The following is a 22,080-nucleotide window of genomic DNA, read 5'->3' as shown; positions in this document are numbered from 1 at the left end:
TGGAGAAGGTGAATGAAATAGCTGGTTTGGGAATACTTCAGGAAAAATTCCTTGCTACACGATGGCTGGAGGAGGTGAATGAAATAGCTGGTGTGGGAATACTTCAGCTAAAAAAAAAGTTACAGACGGCTGGGGCTTAGAGGAGGAGGGCCAACAGACATGTAAGATGTTTGCGGCGGGTGGCTACCGAGGAGGCAATACAGTGCCTTGCAAAAAGTATTCGGCCCCCTTGAATCTTGCAACCTTTCGCCACATTTCAGGCTTCAAACATAAAGATATGAAATTTAATTTTTTTGTCAAGGATCAACAACAAGTGGGACACAATCGTGAAGTGGAACAACATTTATTGGATAATTTAAACTTTTTTAACAAATAAAAAACTGAAAAGTGGGGCGTGCAATATTATTCGGCCCCTTTACTTTCAGTGCAGCAAACTCACTCCAGAAGTTCAGTGAGGATCTCTGAATGATCCAATGTTGTCCTAAATGACCGATGATGATAAATAGAATCCACCTGTGTGTAATCAAGTCTCCGTATAAATGCACCTGCTCTGTGATAGTCTCAGGGTTCTGTTTAAAGTGCAGAGAACATTATGAAAACCAAGGAACACACCAGGCAGGTCCGAGATACTGTTGTGGAGAAGTTTAAAGCCGGATTTGGATACAAAAAGATTTCCCAAGCTTTAAACATCTCAAGGAGCACTGTGCAAGCCATCATATTGAAATGGAAGGAGCATCAGACCACTGCAAATCTACCAAGACCCGGCCGTCCTTCCAAACTTTCTTCTCAAACAAGGAGAACACTGATCAGAGATGCAGCCAAGAGGCCCATGATCACTCTGGATGAACTGCAGAGATCTACAGCTGAGGTGGGAGAGTCTGTCCATAGGACAACAATCAGTCGTACACTGCACAAATCTGGCCTTTATGGAAGAGTGGCAAGAAGAAAGCCATTTCTCAAAGATATCCATAAAAAGTCTCGTTTAAAGTTTGCCACAAGCCACCTGGGAGACACACCAAACATGTGGAAGAAGGTGCTCTGGTCAGATGAAACCAAAATTGAACTTTTTGGCCACAATGCAAAACGATATGTTTGGCGTAAAAGCAACACAGCTCATCACCCTGAACACACCATCCCCACTGTCAAACATGGTGGTGGCAGCATCATGGTTTGGGCCTGCTTTTCTTCAGCAGGGACAGGGAAGATGGTTAAAATTGACGGGAAGATGGATGCAGCCAAATACAGGAACATTCTGGAAGAAAACCTGTTGGTATCTGCACAAGACCTGAGACTGGAACGGAGATTTATCTTCCAACAGGACAATGATCCAAAACATAAAGCCAAATCTACAATGGAATGGTTCAAAAATAAACGTATCCAGGTGTTAGAATGGCCAAGTCAAAGTCCAAACCTGAATCCAATCGAGAATCTGTGGAAAGAGCTGAAGACTGCTGTTCACAAACACTCTCCATCCAACCTCACTGAGCTCGAGCTGTTTTGCAAGGAAGAATGGGCAAGAATGTCAGTCTCTCGATGTGCAAAACTGATAGAAACATACCCCAAGCGACTTGCAGCTGTAATTGGAGCAAAAGGTGGCGCTACAAAGTATTAACGCAAGGGGGCCGAATAATATTGCACACCCCACTTTTCAGTTTTTTATTTGTTAAAAAAGTTTAAATTATCCAATAAATTTTGTTCCACTTCACGATTGTGTCCCACTTGTTGTTGATTCTTGACAAAAAATTAAAATTTTATATCTTTATGTTTGAAGCCTGAAATGTGCCGAAAGGTTGCAAGGTTCAAGGGTGCCGAATACTTTTGCAAGGCACTGTACCTCCAATATGATTTCGCATTCATACTAGGGCTGTCAAATGATTACAATTTTTAATTGAGTTAATCACAGCTTAAAAATTAATTAATCGTAATTAATTGCAATTCAAACCATCCCTAAAATATTCCATATTTTTCTGTAAATTATTGTTGGAAATTTGGAAAGACAAGACACAAGAACATTTGCATTACAATAGGGCCTCGCGCCAGTTGGTGCTCGGGCCCTAATAATAACAATAATAATAAAGTTTTCACATGCAATAAGGTTGTAATTGTATCGAAAAAGGGCATATTTTCAAAAGTAATGCCAAAATATAATTTTAAAAGTCAGAAACAGAGGCGGAACTTAGGGGGGTGCTGGGGGCATGACCGCACTCGGGCCTGTAAGGGGCTCTGTTTGCGGGCGTAAAGTGGGCTTGGTTGGGTGAAGGAAGGGTCAAACAGAAAGGTTAAGATGATGTAATATAGAGCTGTAAAATAGTGTTTAATATCGCTACCAGCCGCTTCGTCGGTTGTCTGGAGTGCCCCCCTTCAAAAAAAATCCCCCCCCCAAAAATCAAACATCTTAAGCAGTTACTCACAATGTTACTCATTACTTGAGTATTCTTTTCACCAAATACTTTTCCACTTGTACTTGAGTACATTTTTTGGATGACAAATTTTACTTTTACTTGTGTAACGCTATTCTTACTAGAGTAAAACGTTTGGCTACGCTACTCACGTCTGCTACTCACAATCTTAACTGAAGTGGTAGTTCCAAATTCCCAGTAGGCTCCACAAAATACCCTATTGGCCCGAATATAAGACGGTGCATTTTGTATTGAAATAAGACTGAAAAAGTGGGGGTTGTCTTACATTCGTGGTCTAGACGTTATACCCATTCACGACGCTAGATGGCGCCAGATATTGAAGCGATGTTCTGTCATGACAGATCTCAGCTATTCTCAAGTTTAACCAGTTTGCATTCTTTTATTGCAATGTTTTTCCTTATTCAGATTTGTTTCAAGACTACAGTTAAGAGTTCACTTTGATGGTTAATGCAGTTATTGCAATTTTGTGGTTTATTTACATATCAAAAACCAGAAGCCATTCATTTATGAATGTGATTGCACTTTATTTTACATATTTAAATGTTCAGATATTAAGATTTGAATGAGGTAAAATGACATGGTTTTTCATCTCAAATATCTTGTTATAATCATGTGTTTGTTTATTTTCTGTATAAAATTAATTTGGTGTTCAAAAAGTCTTTTTTCAAACTTGAGTCTTGAAAAAGAGGGCCGTCTTATATTCGTGCCAATACGGTAATTACCAATAAATTGAGTTTTATCATCTGAACGTGTAAATACCGAAAGTAAATAAGGGTGCACATAAAACAAAACAATTACAACTCCTCATGGTAGCCTTTTGGACAAATAAAATCCCTGATATGATTGTGATTCATCATGTTATAAATTTGACAAGCCTGCAGGAATAAAGATGGGCGGTTTCTAGACCCCAAGAAGGTGTGCTATTACACCTTCACCTGGATATTTACTGAAAACATGATAATAGTACCTGTATCGCCATCAGGTAACAATATAGGCGAGTGGCTTTCGACTCACCGCCGCGGTTTCCTTTTCATTCCCGGACACCGTCACAGCCTCGGCGAGCAGCGGCACAGACATGTTGTTGCCACACATACACTGTGAGAGAATCTGTAAACAACAGAGAACACACACACTTGAAATATGATCATACACGATGTTTGTTTTTACGCACGCTGTTGATGAAGTGCAGTCACACAAGCTAGAATAGGTGGTGCTAGCTAATCTGAATTGAGATTTGGACAGTCTTACAACTCGAAACGTTATTATGCTGTGTTCTAGCTGAGCTTATATAACTGCAAATGTCAGTTGAAGAACATAAAACATTTTTAATTTAAATATTTAAGTATATACCCAAATATTTTTTTACATGCAATAAGGTCCATTTGCAATACTTTTTCAGATCTGGAAATGTAACAAATCAAACTGCATTTTTTCCCATACTTAATACAGTCTGGTTTCTGTCGGGTGAACCTTTCAGTTGTATGAAAATGAACCTATTGGCTTGAAACGAGAGATAAAGCTCAGATAAGAGCTTTGGGGCATGTTGTTTAAGATTAGACAGTGAAGTCATAAAAGCTTTCATTGATGCCCTTTGACTATGTGATGATGCGAACCCAGACTGGGCCAGTTTGGCAAGCGGATACCCGGAGGGGTTAATATATAAACCTCACACTGGCTAATGCTTGACCTTACATGTTAAAATTCCAACAGCGTCTGGTCTGAGTGGCCTAACAACTGCATGACAGACCCGCTTAGTGTTTGTTTAATTAAAGTCCTTTCCGCAATGAGAACTAGAATTGAGGTTGTGTGAATGTGTTTTGTCTACTTGGCAAAAAAAATTCAAATTGTATACAACAAGTACCTGCTGAAAATATTGCACTTTGCCCACAAGTACGACCATCATAAGCATCATTACATTTTTTAACAAGCTGTTCATGACCCACTTATCGAAACAAATCCCATTTCCTGTTTTTTTAATATCAAACTCCATAAAGAAGTAAATACAGTGTTGAGGTCAAAGCGAAGCACGTGCACTGCTATCAATCTAGAGGTCAACGACATGGCATAGGAAGTCTGACAATTGGGGGGGGGGGGTCTAGCAGGAACACGCCAAGCGTTTTATTCAAAGGGGGAGCAACAGCATGATTGATTATCGTTTCATTTTAATAGACGCCAAACAACAATGCATTATGTGTATTAGAGATGTCCTGATCTGATATTTTGATCGGATCGGACGCCGATATGGGCAAAAAAATGCGCATCGGTATCGGATCGGCCAACACGGAAAAATTCCGATCCAGACTTGCGATCCTTTTTTTTTTTTTTTTTAAGTCTGGTCCGGGTTTTCCAGCGCACCGACTTACATAATCCATTCCAGTTTTTGCTTCGGTTTCCCTAAAATCCAGTCCGCATTTTACGGCACACCTTCAACACACTACATTTACATTACCGTCTCCCAATTTACCGAGAGACTTTTATCGGTAAAAATGTCAGCTGTGTGGGATCATTTCACATTAAAGCAGTACTTCTCAAATAGTGGGACGCGCCCCCCCCAGACCCCCCTTGGGGGGCGCAGAGCGATGCCGTGGGGGGGGGGGGCATGTGACCTCGGGGAACATGCTTTTTTTTTTTTTTTGCCGTACTGGAATAAAGTGTACTTGCACATCCCCTCAGTGGGTGGCAGTGGCGCTCTCGTTTTCAGAGTGCGCGCAGTATTTTTGAACTAAGCAAGAGCACTCAGCACACAGAAAACAGATATGAAGAGCTGTGCGCCGCCGCCGTTTTCGAAAGCCGTTTTCCGACCGGACTCACTCACGCAGCGACCCACTGCCTTCTCCGGTTCTCACGTCTCCGCCGGAGAAGTACCATTTTCGGCTTGGGATCGTCACGACGACCGCCCTCACCAACGGTTCTGCCTCGGCCGCCGAGAATGCGCTTTTTTGGTGCCGTTTGCCTTTTAGCTTTTACTTTAAATACAGTGGGTGATGAGGAAAGACCACTGTTTACTGTGTCTAAAAATTACTATAGCGGACAGCCAGAAGCCAAATCAATTAAGACGCCACTTAAAGACATTAGACCCCAATCTCATTAATAAGCCGCTTGATTGTTTTTCAGCGAAAACGTGCTGAATATTGCCAACAATCGTCCTGCTTTGTCAGTGTTATATATCAGTAAACCAGTGAGCATTGTTAGCATGCTCATTGCAAAATAACTCCACACCACAGCAAAAATAAAGACACTTTTTTTCTTTTATTCAGTTTTGTTTTTTCGGTCACATTTTTTGGCATATTGTCCTCATGAGTGAATGTTTCTAATCAATTTGAGTTTGTTATTATTTACTGACTTTATTACATTTTATTTTTCTGTATCAAATGGTCAAAAATGTACCTTGAGTGTATTTTTACAGTTTGGATGTGACTTTTTTTTAAATTCAGGCAAATTAATGCGCGTCAAGTGTTCTCTGTTACAAACAAAACAATCTTAATAAAGTTATACTTTATTATAAGTTGATCTATGTTACTTTTTTTCTTTATTAGAAAAAAAGGACACTACGTTAGGCAGATGCGTATTTATAATAGTAATTTTATAGACAAATGATACTATTTACAGTGGCGGCAGAGTTTGGGGGGGGGAGCGCGACACATTTACGTCTTCCTTGGGGGGGCGTAGCAGAAAATAATTGAGAAGCAATGCCTTAAAGGATGACAAAGACGAAGAGGCAGAGTGCAACATATGCCACAATAAAGTCAAGCATAGTGGTAAAGCTGTAAGACGTTTTAATACAACCAACCTAATCAAGCATTTAGCGAAATACCACCACAAACAATATTAGGAGTATGTTAAGAAAACCGAAGACAAAATGAAAGGTCCTACGCAACTAACACTGGCAGAAACTTTTGCTATGCGTGACAAACTGGCACTCGACAGTCCCAAAGCCCAGGGAATAACAAGAGTCATTGCCGAAGAATTCATTCTGGAGGACGAGCCATTATCTCTCGTGAGTAAAGACGCACCATCAAACACTTAGAACCATGGTACAACACGCCCAGCCGTCATTACATCCTTGAGCGATTAGGCCGTGAAAGATTCGAGAACGATTCACAAACATCCAAATTCCGATTATTGAAATTTGTCAAGTAAAGCAGAACTAATACACACGCGGTCTTCGGGACGCAATGAGAAATTGACCGCATTTCGTCCCGAAAGTAAACATAATACTTGTCATAGACCCGGGTAATGCCAATGCTCAACTCACGGCGTTAGCTCAACTCATGCCACTGGATAAAAAACACAAGAATACCTGACTGCTGCTGACAGCCGCGACAAACTACGTCAATGTCGTTTTACTGGAGATAATAGATATCACATGTATATAGACCTAGATGCAAAATGACAGACTCAACTGCGTTAGCAACATTGAAGTATTGAAAACCAGATGCGTTAGTAAACAGCCGCCATCTTAAAGCAGAAGACTTCCCTAGTAGGCTTTTTTATCTAAAAATACTCCTAAATCGGCAAAATCTTGACTTGAATTTATCTTCAAAACAGTTTTAAAACTTTCACATGTCGAAAGTAGACAGAAGGGAAATTATGGAATAACGGGAGCAATTTTAACAACTTTAACAGTTGATTTACAAAATTAAATGAATTGAATGTAGTTTAAAGCTGCTGATACAGAATGGGGACTTGAATATTTTATTTACTGTTTTAAAATGTTAACTTGATACTGAAATAGTCGTTTATTTAAACCTGAGAGGCTTTTTATACAATTTTTGTAACTAATGCACGAAACATTAAAAACATCTAATAGCTTGGGGGATTTTCCACTGAAGTTGTTGGTGTGTTTTGCTTTTTTAAGACAGTTTACAATATTATTTTCACGTTTTACTGACTGACTATGCCATTTCTGTTTGTTATTTATAATGTTTTGTGTTTGTCACTGAATAAACAGGTCAGTTTCTTGTTACCAAACGTTGTGTGTTATTCAAACTCACCTAATTCAGCTGGTTAGTTGTTATCAAGAGTATTAAAACCTTTTTCAACATGAGCCTGACAACTAAGTAAGGAGGCTAAATAACTTTAAACTTTAACACATGCTCAGATAGGTCGGTATCGGCCAGTATTGGTATCGGATCGGAAGTGCAAAACAATATCGGTATCGGATCGGAAATGCAAAAACCTGCATTGGGACATGCCTAATGTGTATCAATAATCGATTAAATCGCAATCGAATCGTGAGGTGCCCCAAGATTCCCACCTCTACTTTTGACACAACAAAAATGACCTATTGCTCAAAAATGCTGATTTTTTTTTTTTTTTTTTTTTTTTGGAAAAGAAAAATGTGAAATTTAAAAATGCTACTTATCAGTAGAATTTTTGTCCGAATCACATCATACATACTTAAAAAAATTCAGGACGCTAATGTCTACAATACTTGGACAGTTTTTGTTAAAAACCTACAATTCGGCTAAAATTTACCAAAAACATACACATTCATTACTAATGGACAATATTTCCCGTTCATTTCTAACGACTCTAGCCACTGCTCATTTCAACAGCAGAAAAACTCCCATTCACTCCTATTGATTTCCAACCCAGCGACCTGAATATCTACACAAAGTTATCCGTAAATTACCCAAAACCAACATGAAGTAACCCAATATGAATAGAAAGTGACCCTGAAATGCCCCCAAATCAACAGGAAGTGACTCTGGAATGCCTCAAAATCAACAGACAGTGACCCAATATGTACAGGAAGTGAACCCGTAATGCCACTAAATCAACAGGAAGGAATAACAGGAATAAATAAAACATAATTAATAACTACAATGGGAGTATATCAAACTCTCATGTGATACATTAAAACTGTTCAGACCATAAGGACACTCAGATTCTTATTCTCTGTGTCTAAGTCGCTGAACAGGATTAGCAAAAAACAAACAAAAAAATGGAAGTGACCCCGAAATCCCCCCCTTATCAACAGGAAGTGACCCAGTATGAACAGGAAGTGAACCTGAAATGCCCCATAACCATCAAGAATTGACCTGATATCTACAGCCCCAGACAAAAGTCATGTCGCTTATCCATTTTGTAGAAAAAATTGCTAATAACCTGACTTCTAATTATTCAATTGGTTCCAGGACCCTCCCAAATGATGTTGAATGTACAAAAATTTATTTGTTTCACTGAAAAAAAGATTTATCATCTAATGAAGACATAAAGGTCACATTTTGGCAAGACAAAAGTTTTGTCGCCTACAGAAATTATTCAACTGGTTTCAGGAATTGCTCATATGAAAGCTAAGACCCTCCCAAATGATGTTGAATGTACAAAAATATAACTGTTTCACTGAAAAAAGATTTATCATTTAATGAAGACATAAATGTCAAATTTTGGCAAGACAAAAGTTTTGTCGCCATAGAAAGTAGTGTGAAAATTGAACATAAAATGTACTTCAAATACAAATATATGTTACATAGCATAAGCGAATTAAGTAGTGGTGCTGTGAGATCCAAATTTTATATTTTGTATGACTTCCATTGGCTTGAAGGACTGCATCCATGCGGTTCGGCAAGGATTCATACAATTTATTGATGAAGTCATCAGGAACATCAAAGAGAGCAAGCAGTCTTCTATTCCTCCCAGTGTTCGTCAACATTCTTGGGTTTCGTCTTCCATGCTTCATCTTTCATCCTACCCCAGACATGCTCAATGATGTTCATGTCTGGTGACTGGGCTGGCCAGTCCTGTAGGATCTTGATCTTCTGTGCCTTGAGGAACTTTGAGGTAGAGATTGAAGTATGCTATGGAGCACCATCCTGCTGCAGAATCCGTCCCTTTTTATGGTTAGGAATGTAAGAGGCAGCTAGGATTTGTTGATATTTCGGACTATTTATGTTTCCTTCCACCCTGCAGATCTGTCGCACACCCCCATACTGGATGTAACCCCAGACCATGATTTTGCCACCACCAAACTTGTTTTCTAAGTGAATCTCTGATCCATGCGGGCTCCAGTAGGTCTCCTGCAATATTTGCGGCGACTGTGGTGTAATTCAAGGGAAGATTCACCTGAAAAATCCACCATTTGTCACTTTTCCAGCATCCGTCCTTTTGACAGGCTGTGGGCCTTGGCAAATGCCACAAAGTTTTTTTAAGTGTCTGCACCCTGAGAGATCTGCAGGGTGGAAGGCAACGTAAATAGTCTGAACTCTGAAATATCAACAAATCTTAGCTGCCTCTTACATTCCTAACCATAAAAAGGGACAAATTCTGCAGCAGGATGGTGCTCCATCACATACTTCAATCTCAACCTCAAAGTTCCTCAAGGCAAAGAAGATCACCGATCCTCCAGGACTGGCCAGCCCAGTCACCAGACATGAACATCATTGAGCATGTCTGGGGTAGGATGAAAGAGGATGCATGGAAGGCGATCTTTTGTCTTCGTTTCTATGTTGTGTTGATTTAAATGTGATTTTTATGATCTTCATGTGATGTAAAGCACTTTGAATTGCCTTGTGTTGAATTGTGCTATATAAATAAATTTGCCTTGCCTTGCCTTTTGTCAGGGGCTGTACATGAAGTCCGAGATGCCTCAAAATCATACTAATAACAACTAGCAATTTCTTCAAAAATTGCATTTTATAGTTGTTATTAGTATCACCAGTATGCTTGTTCTTTAGGGTTGAAACTAATGATTATTTTTACAATTGATTAATTAGACAAATCACTTTTTAAATTACCTTCAAGTAAGTTGTTGAAGTTGTTTTGGGCATGTTGTAAGTAACAATGAAGACAAAATGGATGACCGTTTCCTTCAAATATAATAGTTTATTCCAGCTTCCTGACTTAACTGTACTCTACAAGTACATTAAACAAAGTTTTAAATAAAGGTTCTGAGTATAAAACAAGAATGTCTCAGTACTAAAATCAGACCTAAGTCCTATTTAAAAAATAAAAAATAAAAAACGTGCTGCTTATTGGCATTTTTTTCTTGTGGGCAAAGCGCTGATATTGTGTCATTGAGTCTTTATTTTCTTTAAACAAACTAAACAACAAAATTAAATAAGGAGGAGGCAGACTCTAATGAATTAGTTATCTTTATGAAACAGTTGTTCATAAATTCAGTCAAAATCCAATTTCAAAGCACACTCTTTTGTATGACAATTTACTGTTTGAATGGGAGTTTGTGTTGAGACTTTTAGCTTTTATATGCATGGGTTTATGTGTGTGCTTTCTTTCTAAAAAGAAATGAGACGACTTTACTATCTAACAATGACTCAAGTAGCGCTGCAACGATTAATCGGTCGACGTGGTATTGTAATGGTTTGTTTTAAAAGTGTTTGCATTTAGTTTTATTGCTTTGGGTGAATACACTGCCCTCTAGTAGCAACAGTGAATATGATACAAGTCCTTTCACAAGGCTGAATCCAGTTGCTACCTGTTAAGGTCCAACATAAGCTAAGTTTTTGTTTGAGCTAATGTTTTTAATGCATTCTTAATTTAGTTTATATGTATACTGTCATATACAATTTTTTTTTGTGAAAATATGTGTTTGAACCATTTGTTAAAAGCATTGCAAAAGAAAAAAGTTAGCATTTTGTAGCATTTACGCTACCTGACTTTTGCTACGTAAGTTAGCCAATTGTTGTTTTGTTGTACTTAGATCCTCATTTATTTACTTTTTATACTGTTTGAGGCTCAGCTCAGGAATTTTAATTTTTATGTTCCTTATCTAATTACTCGATTATTCGAACTAACTAGTTCATCGATTTATCGACAACTAAAATAATCGATAGCTGCAGCCCTTAATTAAAGTGCTAATATGCTTCTCCGAGACAAACGGATACGTATGAACGTATTAGCATAATCGCTAACTGGCTTAGCGCTCCGTGCTAACTAGTAACGTCTCATCAACAAAGAATACAAACAATACAATCGGCTTCATTTATTCACCTCTAACGGAGGCACATTGGATCTATCGCCACACACGAATCAAGACAATCTAACTCTCGACTAAATATCGATTTCAGCAACTAAACCTGAGTGTAGCAGTGAACACTCTCTTTCTTGCAGCCTCACATTACACACAAACAAGAACCCAAAAGGGACAGCTCATAGCTGCCGGCAAAAATCAATTATCAAATTCATTGCCAACTAATTTATTAATTGATTTCAATCGAGTAGTTGGTATTGTTCTTGGTCGCTTATCGAATAAAATTATGCCCACAAAATAGTGTGACGAGTGCGCAAATTTTAGGCTGGTGCAACAAATACTTGGGTGCGACTTATAGTCCAGAAAAATAAGGTAAACAGGTGGAAGTGCACAGTACATAAAACCATGCTTTCACCATGGGCGCCTGAAAGAAACTACTGGAGAACACATATTTAACAACTCAAGATATATTCAGGTTAGGAGGGGGATAAATGGTCGCATTGAATTTAAAAGCTATCACGAGTGTGCCATCCGAATGACTTGAATTACTTGAACATCTAACACACACACAGTTAAATTGAATAAAAGGGCCTCGTAACAATAAGTTTCAGTATAAATGTAGGAATGCCACACAAGGACAGAAAGACAAGAACAATAATCTCTCTCACAGTCTAATGGGCTCTACCCACAAGCGCCGTGACGACATATCCAGCCGTGTTTTCCTGTATTACCATGTAGTCGATCTCAAGTTATTAGCTGGGTATGTGCCTTTTAAAAGATCAATTTTCTTGAGTCCACACAAACAATAGCATGAAGGTGAACACTGATGTGTTCCGGTGTAGACATCGTCATCCTATTTCAGCAGCCACAGATTTCCCAGCAATGTTGACCTCACTTGTCATTACGTGTGACGAAACCTGCTTCATATGCATTCAATTACCGTATTGGCCCGAATATAAGACTGTGTTTTTTGCATTGAAATAAGACTGAAAAAGTGGGAGTTGTCTTATTATACCCATTCACGACGCTAGATGGCGCCAGATGTCAATTACCGCAAGCGAATGCTGGACTTGAGTAATGTTCTATCATGATAGATCTCAGCTACTCTCAAGTTTAACCGGTTTGCATTATTTTATTGCAATGTTTTTCATTATTCAGATTTGTTTCAAGACTACAGTTACAGTTAGACCTCACTTTGATGGTTAATGCAGTTATTGCAATTTTATTGTTTTATCACAATAGATTGGTTTATTTACATTTCAAAAGCCAGATGCCATTCATTTACGAATGTGATTGCACTTTAGTTGACATATTTAAATGTTCAGATATTAAGATTTGAATGAGGCAAAATAACATGCTTTTCCTCTCAAATATATTGTTATAATCATTTGTTTCGGATGTAATGTAATTATTTTCTGTATAAAAATCATTTTGGTGTTCAAAAAGCCTTTTTTTCAAACTTGCGTCTTGAAAAAGAGGGGGTCGTCTTATAATCAGGGCAGTCTTATATTTGGGCCAATACGGTAAAAGGAGGAATGATCAGCTAGATGGAGCCAATGATGACATTAACTACAGCTAAAACAAAATTAATTTTTAAACCTACAGTCACAATAATTATAAGCGGAGTTTTATGAATGAAATTAACAAAAAAAATATTTTGATAGTGGGTCAAAATTATTTTTCGAACAGATCATGTGAGTAGCACCTTAAACGGTCATTTGCTTTGCTTAGACAAAACCACCCGAGGACCGAAGAAGCAAGATGGATATACGTAATTTTTTCAAGCTTAGCTTTCAAAAGTGACAACAAATACTGAGCAAGAACCAAGGATTGAAAATGTGAACCATGAAGCAAGCGCCAGACAGCAGTTTCAATTTGCCCTACTAAAGACGGTGTCTTGCCAATGTAGTTACCCCCGTCAAAAATTTTATCCCCTGGCCACGGGAGCTAACACACACACATTAGTTATGAGTTAAGTCATCATATATTATATTTATATTTATAATTACATTATATTACAAATATATAATTATATATTTTAGACATCAACGTTTATTAAACTGGAGAAACTCCATACAGGAATTGAATTACAGTAATAACACTTATAGGTCATCCGCCAAGTAAAACAGCAAAACATTGCCTTTTTTATGTTCAGTACGTCTGTTACATTATACAACATGGATGGATGATGGATGGGCCATGTTTTAAAACCTCGTAGATAACTACATCACCAAAACACGGAAATCAAGCAAATCAGTGCAGCGCAGTGGCTCCGCCCAAAGGACACAATTTTTGACGGGGGTAAATACATTGGCACGACACCGGCGAGCGTACCGGATTCAGTGGATGATGATCTTGCCGGGAAAATTTAGCTGCTCCAAGCAGCCTGACCTAGAATTCCCCTCAAGAATGATGAGAAACAAAAAATGCTAATTTTCAACTTAATATAAATATTCTTCTAAGTTAATTTTATTGCTGACACTTTGTTTCAGGGTCATCAACATGTTGTGCCCCATATACCCCAAAAGTCAAACTCCGCCTATGCCTATAAGTTTGGCAGCGCTTGATTTACACTGAAAGCTTTTTTCGTGCTTTCTTCTGCGTTTGATTGTCGAATAATTACTTTTGTGATTAGTTGACATATCAGCTCATATATAAATCACATTATTTACTGTTATACGACTGTGGGTTCAGAATTTTAGCAGTAAATGTGCATTGGAACCAAATCTAATTGGACTATGAATACGATTTAACTATGTAACTATCATCATTTTTCTAAGCAAAAGCAGATGTTTGCAAATATCTGATTTTGTTACATCAATTAAATCGGTTTGCTGCAGAAATCACTCTTGGGGAAACTCTGGTTCGTTAGTCACTTTTAATGGGAGCCAAGTAGATCATCGATTATCAAATTGTGAGAAATAAAAAACAGAAGGCTATAACAAAGGGAGAGCTCTGTTGGAACTAGTCTCTCAGGTGGATTTTTTTTTGCTTTATACTGAAAAAGGGTAAGATTTCAGTGGTCAATTAATTGTGGCAGCCTTATTTAAATTGACAGCAATAGGCTACAAATGCATTTCAACTACAGACAGGTTGATCCCAGTTAGAATGAAGTGGACATCTATTGCCGTCAATGGCAGCATTAGAGTAAAGCTATGGGAAGTCACAATATTAGGAATGTCCCGATCGCATATTTTTGCACCAGAATCCGATTTTGAGAATCTGCCAATACAAAGTCCCGATCCGAACCGAAAAAAAAAAAGGGTTTTATTTGAACAAAAGTTCCAAACATGTTACACTACGGTACTTTTTACAGTACTACCGCTTTTTCCAGGAGTTTTTCGGAGTATAAAATGGAAAACACACACAAGGCTGAAAAAGCAGTTTCTGCTCTTGCACCCTTCTTTAAAATAAACTGTTGTATTTAAAGCCAAGAACTGTTGTGTTTGATAGAACTATACGTCTATATGCTGCCATAGCAGTTTCATGGCGCATTAAGCCCCCAAACTATTTTGAATTTGTCCATTTTACAGACACCGCGCAACCGCTTTCGTTTCAACCCAGCCATAAAAATAATATTATTCAAAATGTATACCATTTTTAGCTTAGAATCATGACTTAATGTCCAATATTTAGTAAAAAAAAAAAAAAAAAAAAGACATTATGAAATTATTCACTCGCATATTTTAAACTTTTGAAATTTGGCCAAATTGGAGGTCTCAAAGCGGAACTTCAAGTCACCTGAGTGTTTTCCGCCATATATTTTTGTATTTTTTGGCAATGCCATTGCATTTCTGGGGTTATTTAGTTACTTTTGAATCCTTAAAAAGGAAAATATATTAGGCCTGAATGATATTGGAAAAAAATAATATTCAGATATATATACAGTATATTGCCAAGGCTTCACACTTACTTTTTGCATTGTTACATTGGTGCGCCTAGCTTTTTTCTGAAGGTGCACTAGCCCAAATTTAGGCGCACCCACATTTTTCATTGCATCACCTTTAACGACATACTTTTAATCTGTCCATAACACTCACATAATTCATATGAGTCCACTCAAATTCACTCACACGTTACATGCTGCTGCAGAGAACAGCCTCTAGACAACGAAGATTGACTAAACGATGATTAACACATTTGCCCCTTTGATCGTAGAGCTACTGAGCCTTCACTCGCCAGATCAAAGCGACAAACCTATCAATCATCGTTAACTTTAAGTAGCAAACTCCAGCTGCACTGCTGACCAAGAAAAGCAATAAGAGGGATAGTGAGAGGCTGTACGTGCATGAAGCTGAAAAACTTAAAAAATCCGATCCTTTTCACCCGATTCCGATCCTCTGAAAAATGGCGCGATCGGCCCGATTTCCAATCACGCATCAGATCGAGACATTCCTCCACAATACATTTAAAAAACAAAAGAATCAAGAAAAAAATCCCAGAGCAAAATACACACAGGCCACACTTATTTGAATTATGTTTTTTTTTTCTTTCTCTTTTATCTAGAACAGTGGTTCTTAACTTGGCTTCGATCCAAAGCTAGAAGTTCTGTGAGTAAGTCTAAGGTTTCAGCAAAGGACCCATCGGGAACGATTGTCGTACACTGACCAAATCTAAGCAAAGTGGCGTGTTAGATTAGGTTTTTGACTGGCTTGCCCCCAATTTACAGGCTTTATTCCATTTCTTTCAACTCCTTGTCCTCTATCTGATGGGAGGAGAAACTATTCTGCTTCACTCGCACTTGGTATGATGGGTAGCATGGACTTTCGACCTGTTTAAAAACATGCTGTCAAAATGAGAAGAAAGTCGAACGGAAATCTGCTTGGATAATTTTAACTCATTTGCTCCCAAAAACGTATAAATACGTTCAATTTTTAATTGTTTCAGTGTCCCAAAAACGTATTTATACGTCTTTTACGTTTTTTTTCCACTAGAGACATCTCTACGTTCTGATGCAACTTTGCTCCAAAGCACAACGCTCAAAATCCACTTTAAAGCAACAAAACTGGCCACTGGAGGGCAGTAGCGCATTTGGTAACAACTCATATTGGACTGTGAAAGGAAGTGAGGAGAGGAGGCGTAACCCGTGGAACGAACGGTCGGGTTGCACGGCCGGGGCGCTGAACTAACTTTTTTTTCCTGCTGAAAGAAGACAGTCTTTCTTTTGGTGGGTTCCATGTTTATATAGCAATAGAACAGAATTTTCTGTGGGCCTTGCAAAATCAGTCAAAATCCAGTAAAACGGTCGGGAGCGAAGGGGGTTGCTCCGGTGAAAATGGCTGGGAGTGAAAGAGTTAAGTGAGATATATTAGTTTTGATTTTTTTTTTTAATTATATAATTCCAAAGGGTTCCGTGAATGCACATGTGAAAACTCATGGGGTTCGGTTCCTTTAGCAAGGTTAAGAACCACTGATCTAGAATTATTTGCATTTTTAAATACTCATGGATTATTTTTAATTTGCATTTTAGTTTTTTTTTTTTTTTTTTTAGCTAATAGTTGTTTTTTTCCAAAAATAAATAATTCTGTTAATTCATTTTATCAAAAATTTGTACTTAAAAAAAATAAATTAATTAATAGCTCATTGAAAAATATGTGCAGACAACACTAATGCCCCTGAGCTGCAAATTTGAGACCAACGTGGCAACGTCTTATAGGAATGTAATCAAACATTTCTGAAATCTTTGTATGAAAGTTACCAAAAATAGTCACTTGCTTTATAAAAGATGAACGTTTTTAGAGCTGAAACGAATACTCGAGCAACTTGAGTAACTCAAGTTTAAAAACTGATGAGAGTAATTTTATTCACCTCGAGGAATCGTTTAATTTTGCCAGCTCTAAGCATCACGTTTTGCCCGGACTACTTTTAATGCGGGACAACACGCTGGCGTCATGTGCGTAGAGGAAGAAGCAGTAAAAAAAAAAAAAAAAAAAAAAAAAACTTACTGCAACCGACAACCGCTACAAACTACGCAGACGTTGCTAAAAACTACGCCCGCATGATGCTAGTGTGGTAGCAGGTAGTGTCTGATGCGTCTCATAGGCTACGTTCATACTACAGGTCTTAATGCAAAAATCCGATTTTTTTGTCATATCTGTTTTTTTGGCGTGCCCGTTCAGACTGCCTTTGAGACCATTCAAGTATTACGCATGCGCACTAATTCGCAGTCCGACATGCGCTGAGCAAGACGACCCGCATCCGCAGAAGCATCAAAACAAATGACCACACATGCTGGCTGTCATCCGTCATTCCAGGGATATCATATTTTGCTTTTTAAAAAGAGGACACAAATAACAGACATGCATAATCCCAGGTTAGGTTTATATTCAAAGTATATGGATCGATAGCATGCACGCACTGTCCGTGCATGTCACACGCACATACGGGCAGTTTGCCCCGACTCTCGGCCGTGTAAGATCTTAAAATATTGCTCATATGGAGGAGACAGAAAACCGATCATTCTCAGGCTTATCCTCAACCAATTTTTATTTTTTTATGACTGGTGTCAAGTCCAGCCCTTCCTATAATGCCGTGTTCAAGGCAAGCTAGGCGCTAATGACGCACAGCTGCACCGCTACCGTAGCGTCTCGCTCGCTTTTTGATGACGTAATTGCTGCATGAATTCCGATTTGAGAGACTGGACAGTACAGACCGCCGCGACAGTCTGGAAAAATGTGGCCCAGATCAGATTTGAACCACATACGAAAGTGACCCAGATCAGATTTGAAATGGTCCAGTTCTATGCGACTTGTCATGTTCAGAACATCAAGTTAATGCCTCACTCGAGTCGGAAAACACGAAAAAATCGGATTCGTGCATTAAGACCTGTAGTATGAACGTACCCATAGATATCGCATGCATTTAGGACTAGATGCGAAATGACAGACTCGGCCGCGTCTGGGCAGCGTTGGTAAACAGCCGCCATCTTTAAGCAGTAGATTTCTCAGCGCTAATAAATATAACATTACTGTCACTCGCTCACGTAACGTTAGCCCTTCGGAGGGCTAGGTTTCTATTGATTATGACCACTGTCGATGCGTGGCTAACGTGTCTTACATATAGGCTTTATTTAATCTGTAAAAACACAGCGCTGTAGAGTGATGAGGGTGTAAAATTAAAACATAATAAAGCTAACTGTCAGTTTTAGCTCAGTAGTCATTGCTGAATAAAACACCAAGTAGCACTGGTCCCTAATGTGCTCCAAAACAGCAGGTATCATACATTTATTTTGAACACTGCAAAAACTCAAAATCCTATCAGTACTTACAGTTTAGACCAACTTAAAACAACTGGAACTTAAAAATAGCTTGACACAAATGGAAATTAAATTGAAACACGTGGGAAAAACACGTAGCTTTCAAATGATGTGTGTTATCAAGCGTAATTACATTTTTAGGTAAGAAATATGTTTTTTTTAAAAAATAAGATCTAGAAGTTTTTTGAGTGAAAGCAGTGAATTTTTTTTTCAAGTCACATCTTAGATGCAATTGTTGGCTGTTTTCAACAATGTACATCGAAAATAAAGACATTGATTGACTGAAAATGGTTCAATATTGGATTAAATGTCTCTTTTTCTCATGTATATTTATAATTGCTCTTTACCTAAAAAAAAAATGTTTTATCCGATTAATCGATAGAATTTTCAGTCGATTACTAAAATATTCGATCGCTGCAGCTAAGCCTGTCGCAATATGCAATAATTCCATTTATCGCACGGTAAATAAAAATGAAGGCGATCATTATTCCGCTGCGATTTATCGCCTCGCGTGCACCAGCGTGCGCGCGTGCGGCTGACGTGCTGTTAAAAGTTCGGCTTTCTTGTTACCAACTACGCAAAATGCATTTTAGTTCTGTTTTTCGTTTAGTGCAGTTTAAGTTTAGTGCAGGTGGAGAAAAAAAATGAAAAGGTGACGCTTACCATTGAAATGAAGATGTGAATGATGGCAAAATATAAGCATGGTGTGTGCATCCATGAACTTGGTCGTAGAATGCCGATCTTGGCCGGCGGTCCCCATCCGTTCGCCCGTCTTTATAAGTTAAGGTGACAGTTCTTATTGTGCTAACATCGCCTAAGAAATCGCCAGCTTCGTCAGGTTTCAAATAATTTATTCCATCAACTCGCCGAGTGTCTACTGCTGTTGACGCCAGGATCGAAACAGAAAGTAAAATAGCGCTCTCCTGCTCACCGTCAGCCCCACGGTGCGTTCAGGTACAGCAAAAAAAAAAAAGTCTGCCGCATTAGAAGCCGATTCGTTACATTATTACAGGTACTGTACTGTATTATTGTTATTATTGCTATTATTATATTATTGTTATTCTGATTTTTATTCATATTTTATTTGTTTTGCTCTTTGTATTTGCAATAGTAACAGCAGTATTTATTAAGGATGTAGTGTGGGTTTTTGGGCTGTGGACCGAATTATTGGAATTATAATGTATTATGGGAAAATCCTGCTCGACATACGACCATTTCGACTTACAAACAAGCTCCTGGAACGAATTAACTTCGTATGTAGAGGTACCACTGTATTACACATGGAACGCCATTGCAGAAGCTACGAGGGGGAACGTTTTCTTTTGTCTAGATGCTTAAACTACTAAGTGGAATTTTAATTTTCTTAAAAAACACATTTTATTTCTCCTGTGTTTCTGTGCAGTATTAATATTGTTGTGTTTTACTTAAAAGAGGCATGGTCTAGTGTTTTTAGTTGTGATTTCCTGAAAAGTATTTTTGAATTTAAGAGTAAACATTTATTGTGTTTAAATGGGTGTACATGATCTATTAATATATACTGTATTCTCACAGTGTTATTGCAATTTTTTTTTAATGGGGGGGCGTTGCAATAATATCGCATATCGCAATAATTTATTAAATAAATTATCGCACACTAAAATTTGTTATCGCGACAGGCCTAGCTGCGGCCCTGAACGTTTTAAACTTCCAATTTTGAATAGCTGCCCACTGCAGTGACCACTGTCTCTCAAATGCTTCAGATTCCATTTTAGTTGTTTGAGAAGATGTTTTCAACCTAGTAGGCTTCATCAGTTCTTACAATTTAGCTTGAACAGCACAAGCGTGGCTGCAGATGATTGCCAAACAAGGGGATGATCGGATGCGGCGTTGAGTGACAGGCGCCCCCCTCCATCATCTCCTCCTCCGCATAACAAAACCGCATCTTTTCCAACCCACAACTACAAACGAACTCTTTATTCCTTGGAGCCAGCCCGCGGCTAGCCAGTTCATACGCAAATCGAACGCAGGAACGACCTGACCGGCAAATGTGGCGGCTAGCGCGGAGGCGGAAGCGGGGCGGCGCGCGGAGGAGGACAATGGTGTATTCTTCATTTATCCCTCGTGATGGTATTCAACGGTGCAATATAACTCTCAATCCGACCAGCCCTCCACTCCCAGAGACTGATTAAATCCCGGTTAATCCCATCTCCGACATGCACAATGTTAGCATGTGCTAACACAATAAGTGTAATTGTCTGCTACCGGCGTCTCCGTCTGTCTGTCCGCGACAATGGGGAGCTTAAACGTCACAAAATGGCCACCGCGCGCACAGGGAACTTCAGAAGGAAGATAAAGAGGAGTACGAAAAGGAATTAAAGGTAATTAATTCTAAATTAAAAGGTGGCGGAGAGGGGGGAAAGGAATTGAAGCCGCGGCCCGCTATTAGCTGACACAAATTGTTGCACTCACCGATGCTGCTGTCCAAGTTCACCACCAAGCGGAACTTCCGGTAGCCGTCTGCACACGAGTGAGGGGCGGGGCATGCATTTGATGTCATTGATTTAACCACACCCAACGGGTGTGGTTAAATCACATCACAAATGTTATTATGATATTAAATGATATTAAACCCTCGTTAAATCGCGGTTTAGTTCTCGCGGTGTATTCCCTTCAATGTGTTATTCCATTTATTATGTTTTTAAAGGGAACCTCGGACTCAGTGGTGTTACCAGGATGCCAGATGTGGGTGGGCATTAGTCTTACCTGGGGGGGGGGGGCCAAAAAAAAAAAAAAGCTACAATGCTCAAGTAGGTCGAAATCCAGCATAGGGCTACTGCACCTTAAAACATGTTTTGTTTTCTCCTTGAGATAACTGTTGTTGTGATTTGGTTTAAACAAATAAAAGTTGATTTTATTTTATTTGACTTTGAACACATCCAAAACTGAACAGTATGGACATGCAGGGGACAATGTTTTTTTTTAGGTAAACTATTGTGGTTCCTCGGTTTTATTATTATTACTATTATTATAGCTATTCTTTGTTCCGCAGCCCCTTTGAGCTCAATTTGACCCCCTTAGAATGCTTCAAAATGCACCAAAATCAGCAGGCAGGTCAAGACAGGTGCAATCTTTGATACCGTGTAAAGACAAATTCCAAATACACTATGTAGCGCCCCCTAGCAGTCATTCTTTGTTCCGCCGACGCTTTGAGCCCTACTTTGACCCCCTCAGAACAGTGGCGCCTCCAGAAATTTTTCATAGGGGTGGTCAGATGGGGCCACTTAAAATCTTGGGGTGGCCAAAACTAAAAGCCATAATTTCAGGTTTTCATTATATTATTGCAGTAAAAAGGTCTGAAGGCATAAGGTGTACATTTAACTAGGGCTGTCAAACGATTAAAAATTTTAATCGAGTTAATCAGCTTAAAAATTAATTAATCGTAATTAATCGCAATACAAACCATCTCTAAAATATGCCATATTTTTCTGTAAATT

At 38.7% G+C, this 22,080-nt stretch overlaps 1 protein-coding gene across 2 annotated transcripts in view; it reads right to left on the bottom strand.

The window, feature by feature from the left end:
* Positions 1 to 21,119, bottom strand: part of lypla2 (lysophospholipase 2) — a 37,402-nt gene extending 16,283 nt beyond the window's left edge. Inside the window, exons 1-2 of one of the 2 annotated variants that reach the window (XM_057828168.1) lie at positions 21,056 to 21,119; positions 3,435 to 3,527 (exon numbers count right to left, since the gene is read on the bottom strand). In XM_057828168.1, the coding sequence (XP_057684151.1) occupies positions 3,435 to 3,512 (78 nt within the window). In that variant the 5' untranslated portion in view covers positions 3,513 to 3,527; positions 21,056 to 21,119. Of the gene's footprint in view, positions 1 to 3,434; positions 3,528 to 3,860; positions 3,924 to 21,055 lie in introns of those variants that run through there. The other variant, XM_057828169.1, reaches the window with a different exon arrangement.
* Between the last annotated feature and the right edge of the window lie 961 nt (positions 21,120 to 22,080).

This window comes from Corythoichthys intestinalis, chromosome 22 (assembly GCF_030265065.1).
Source record: "Corythoichthys intestinalis isolate RoL2023-P3 chromosome 22, ASM3026506v1, whole genome shotgun sequence".
Taxonomy (NCBI): Eukaryota; Metazoa; Chordata; class Actinopteri; order Syngnathiformes; family Syngnathidae; genus Corythoichthys; species Corythoichthys intestinalis.
Note: the sequence above shows the minus strand (reverse complement) of the source record. Positions and strands in the feature narration are given on the sequence as shown.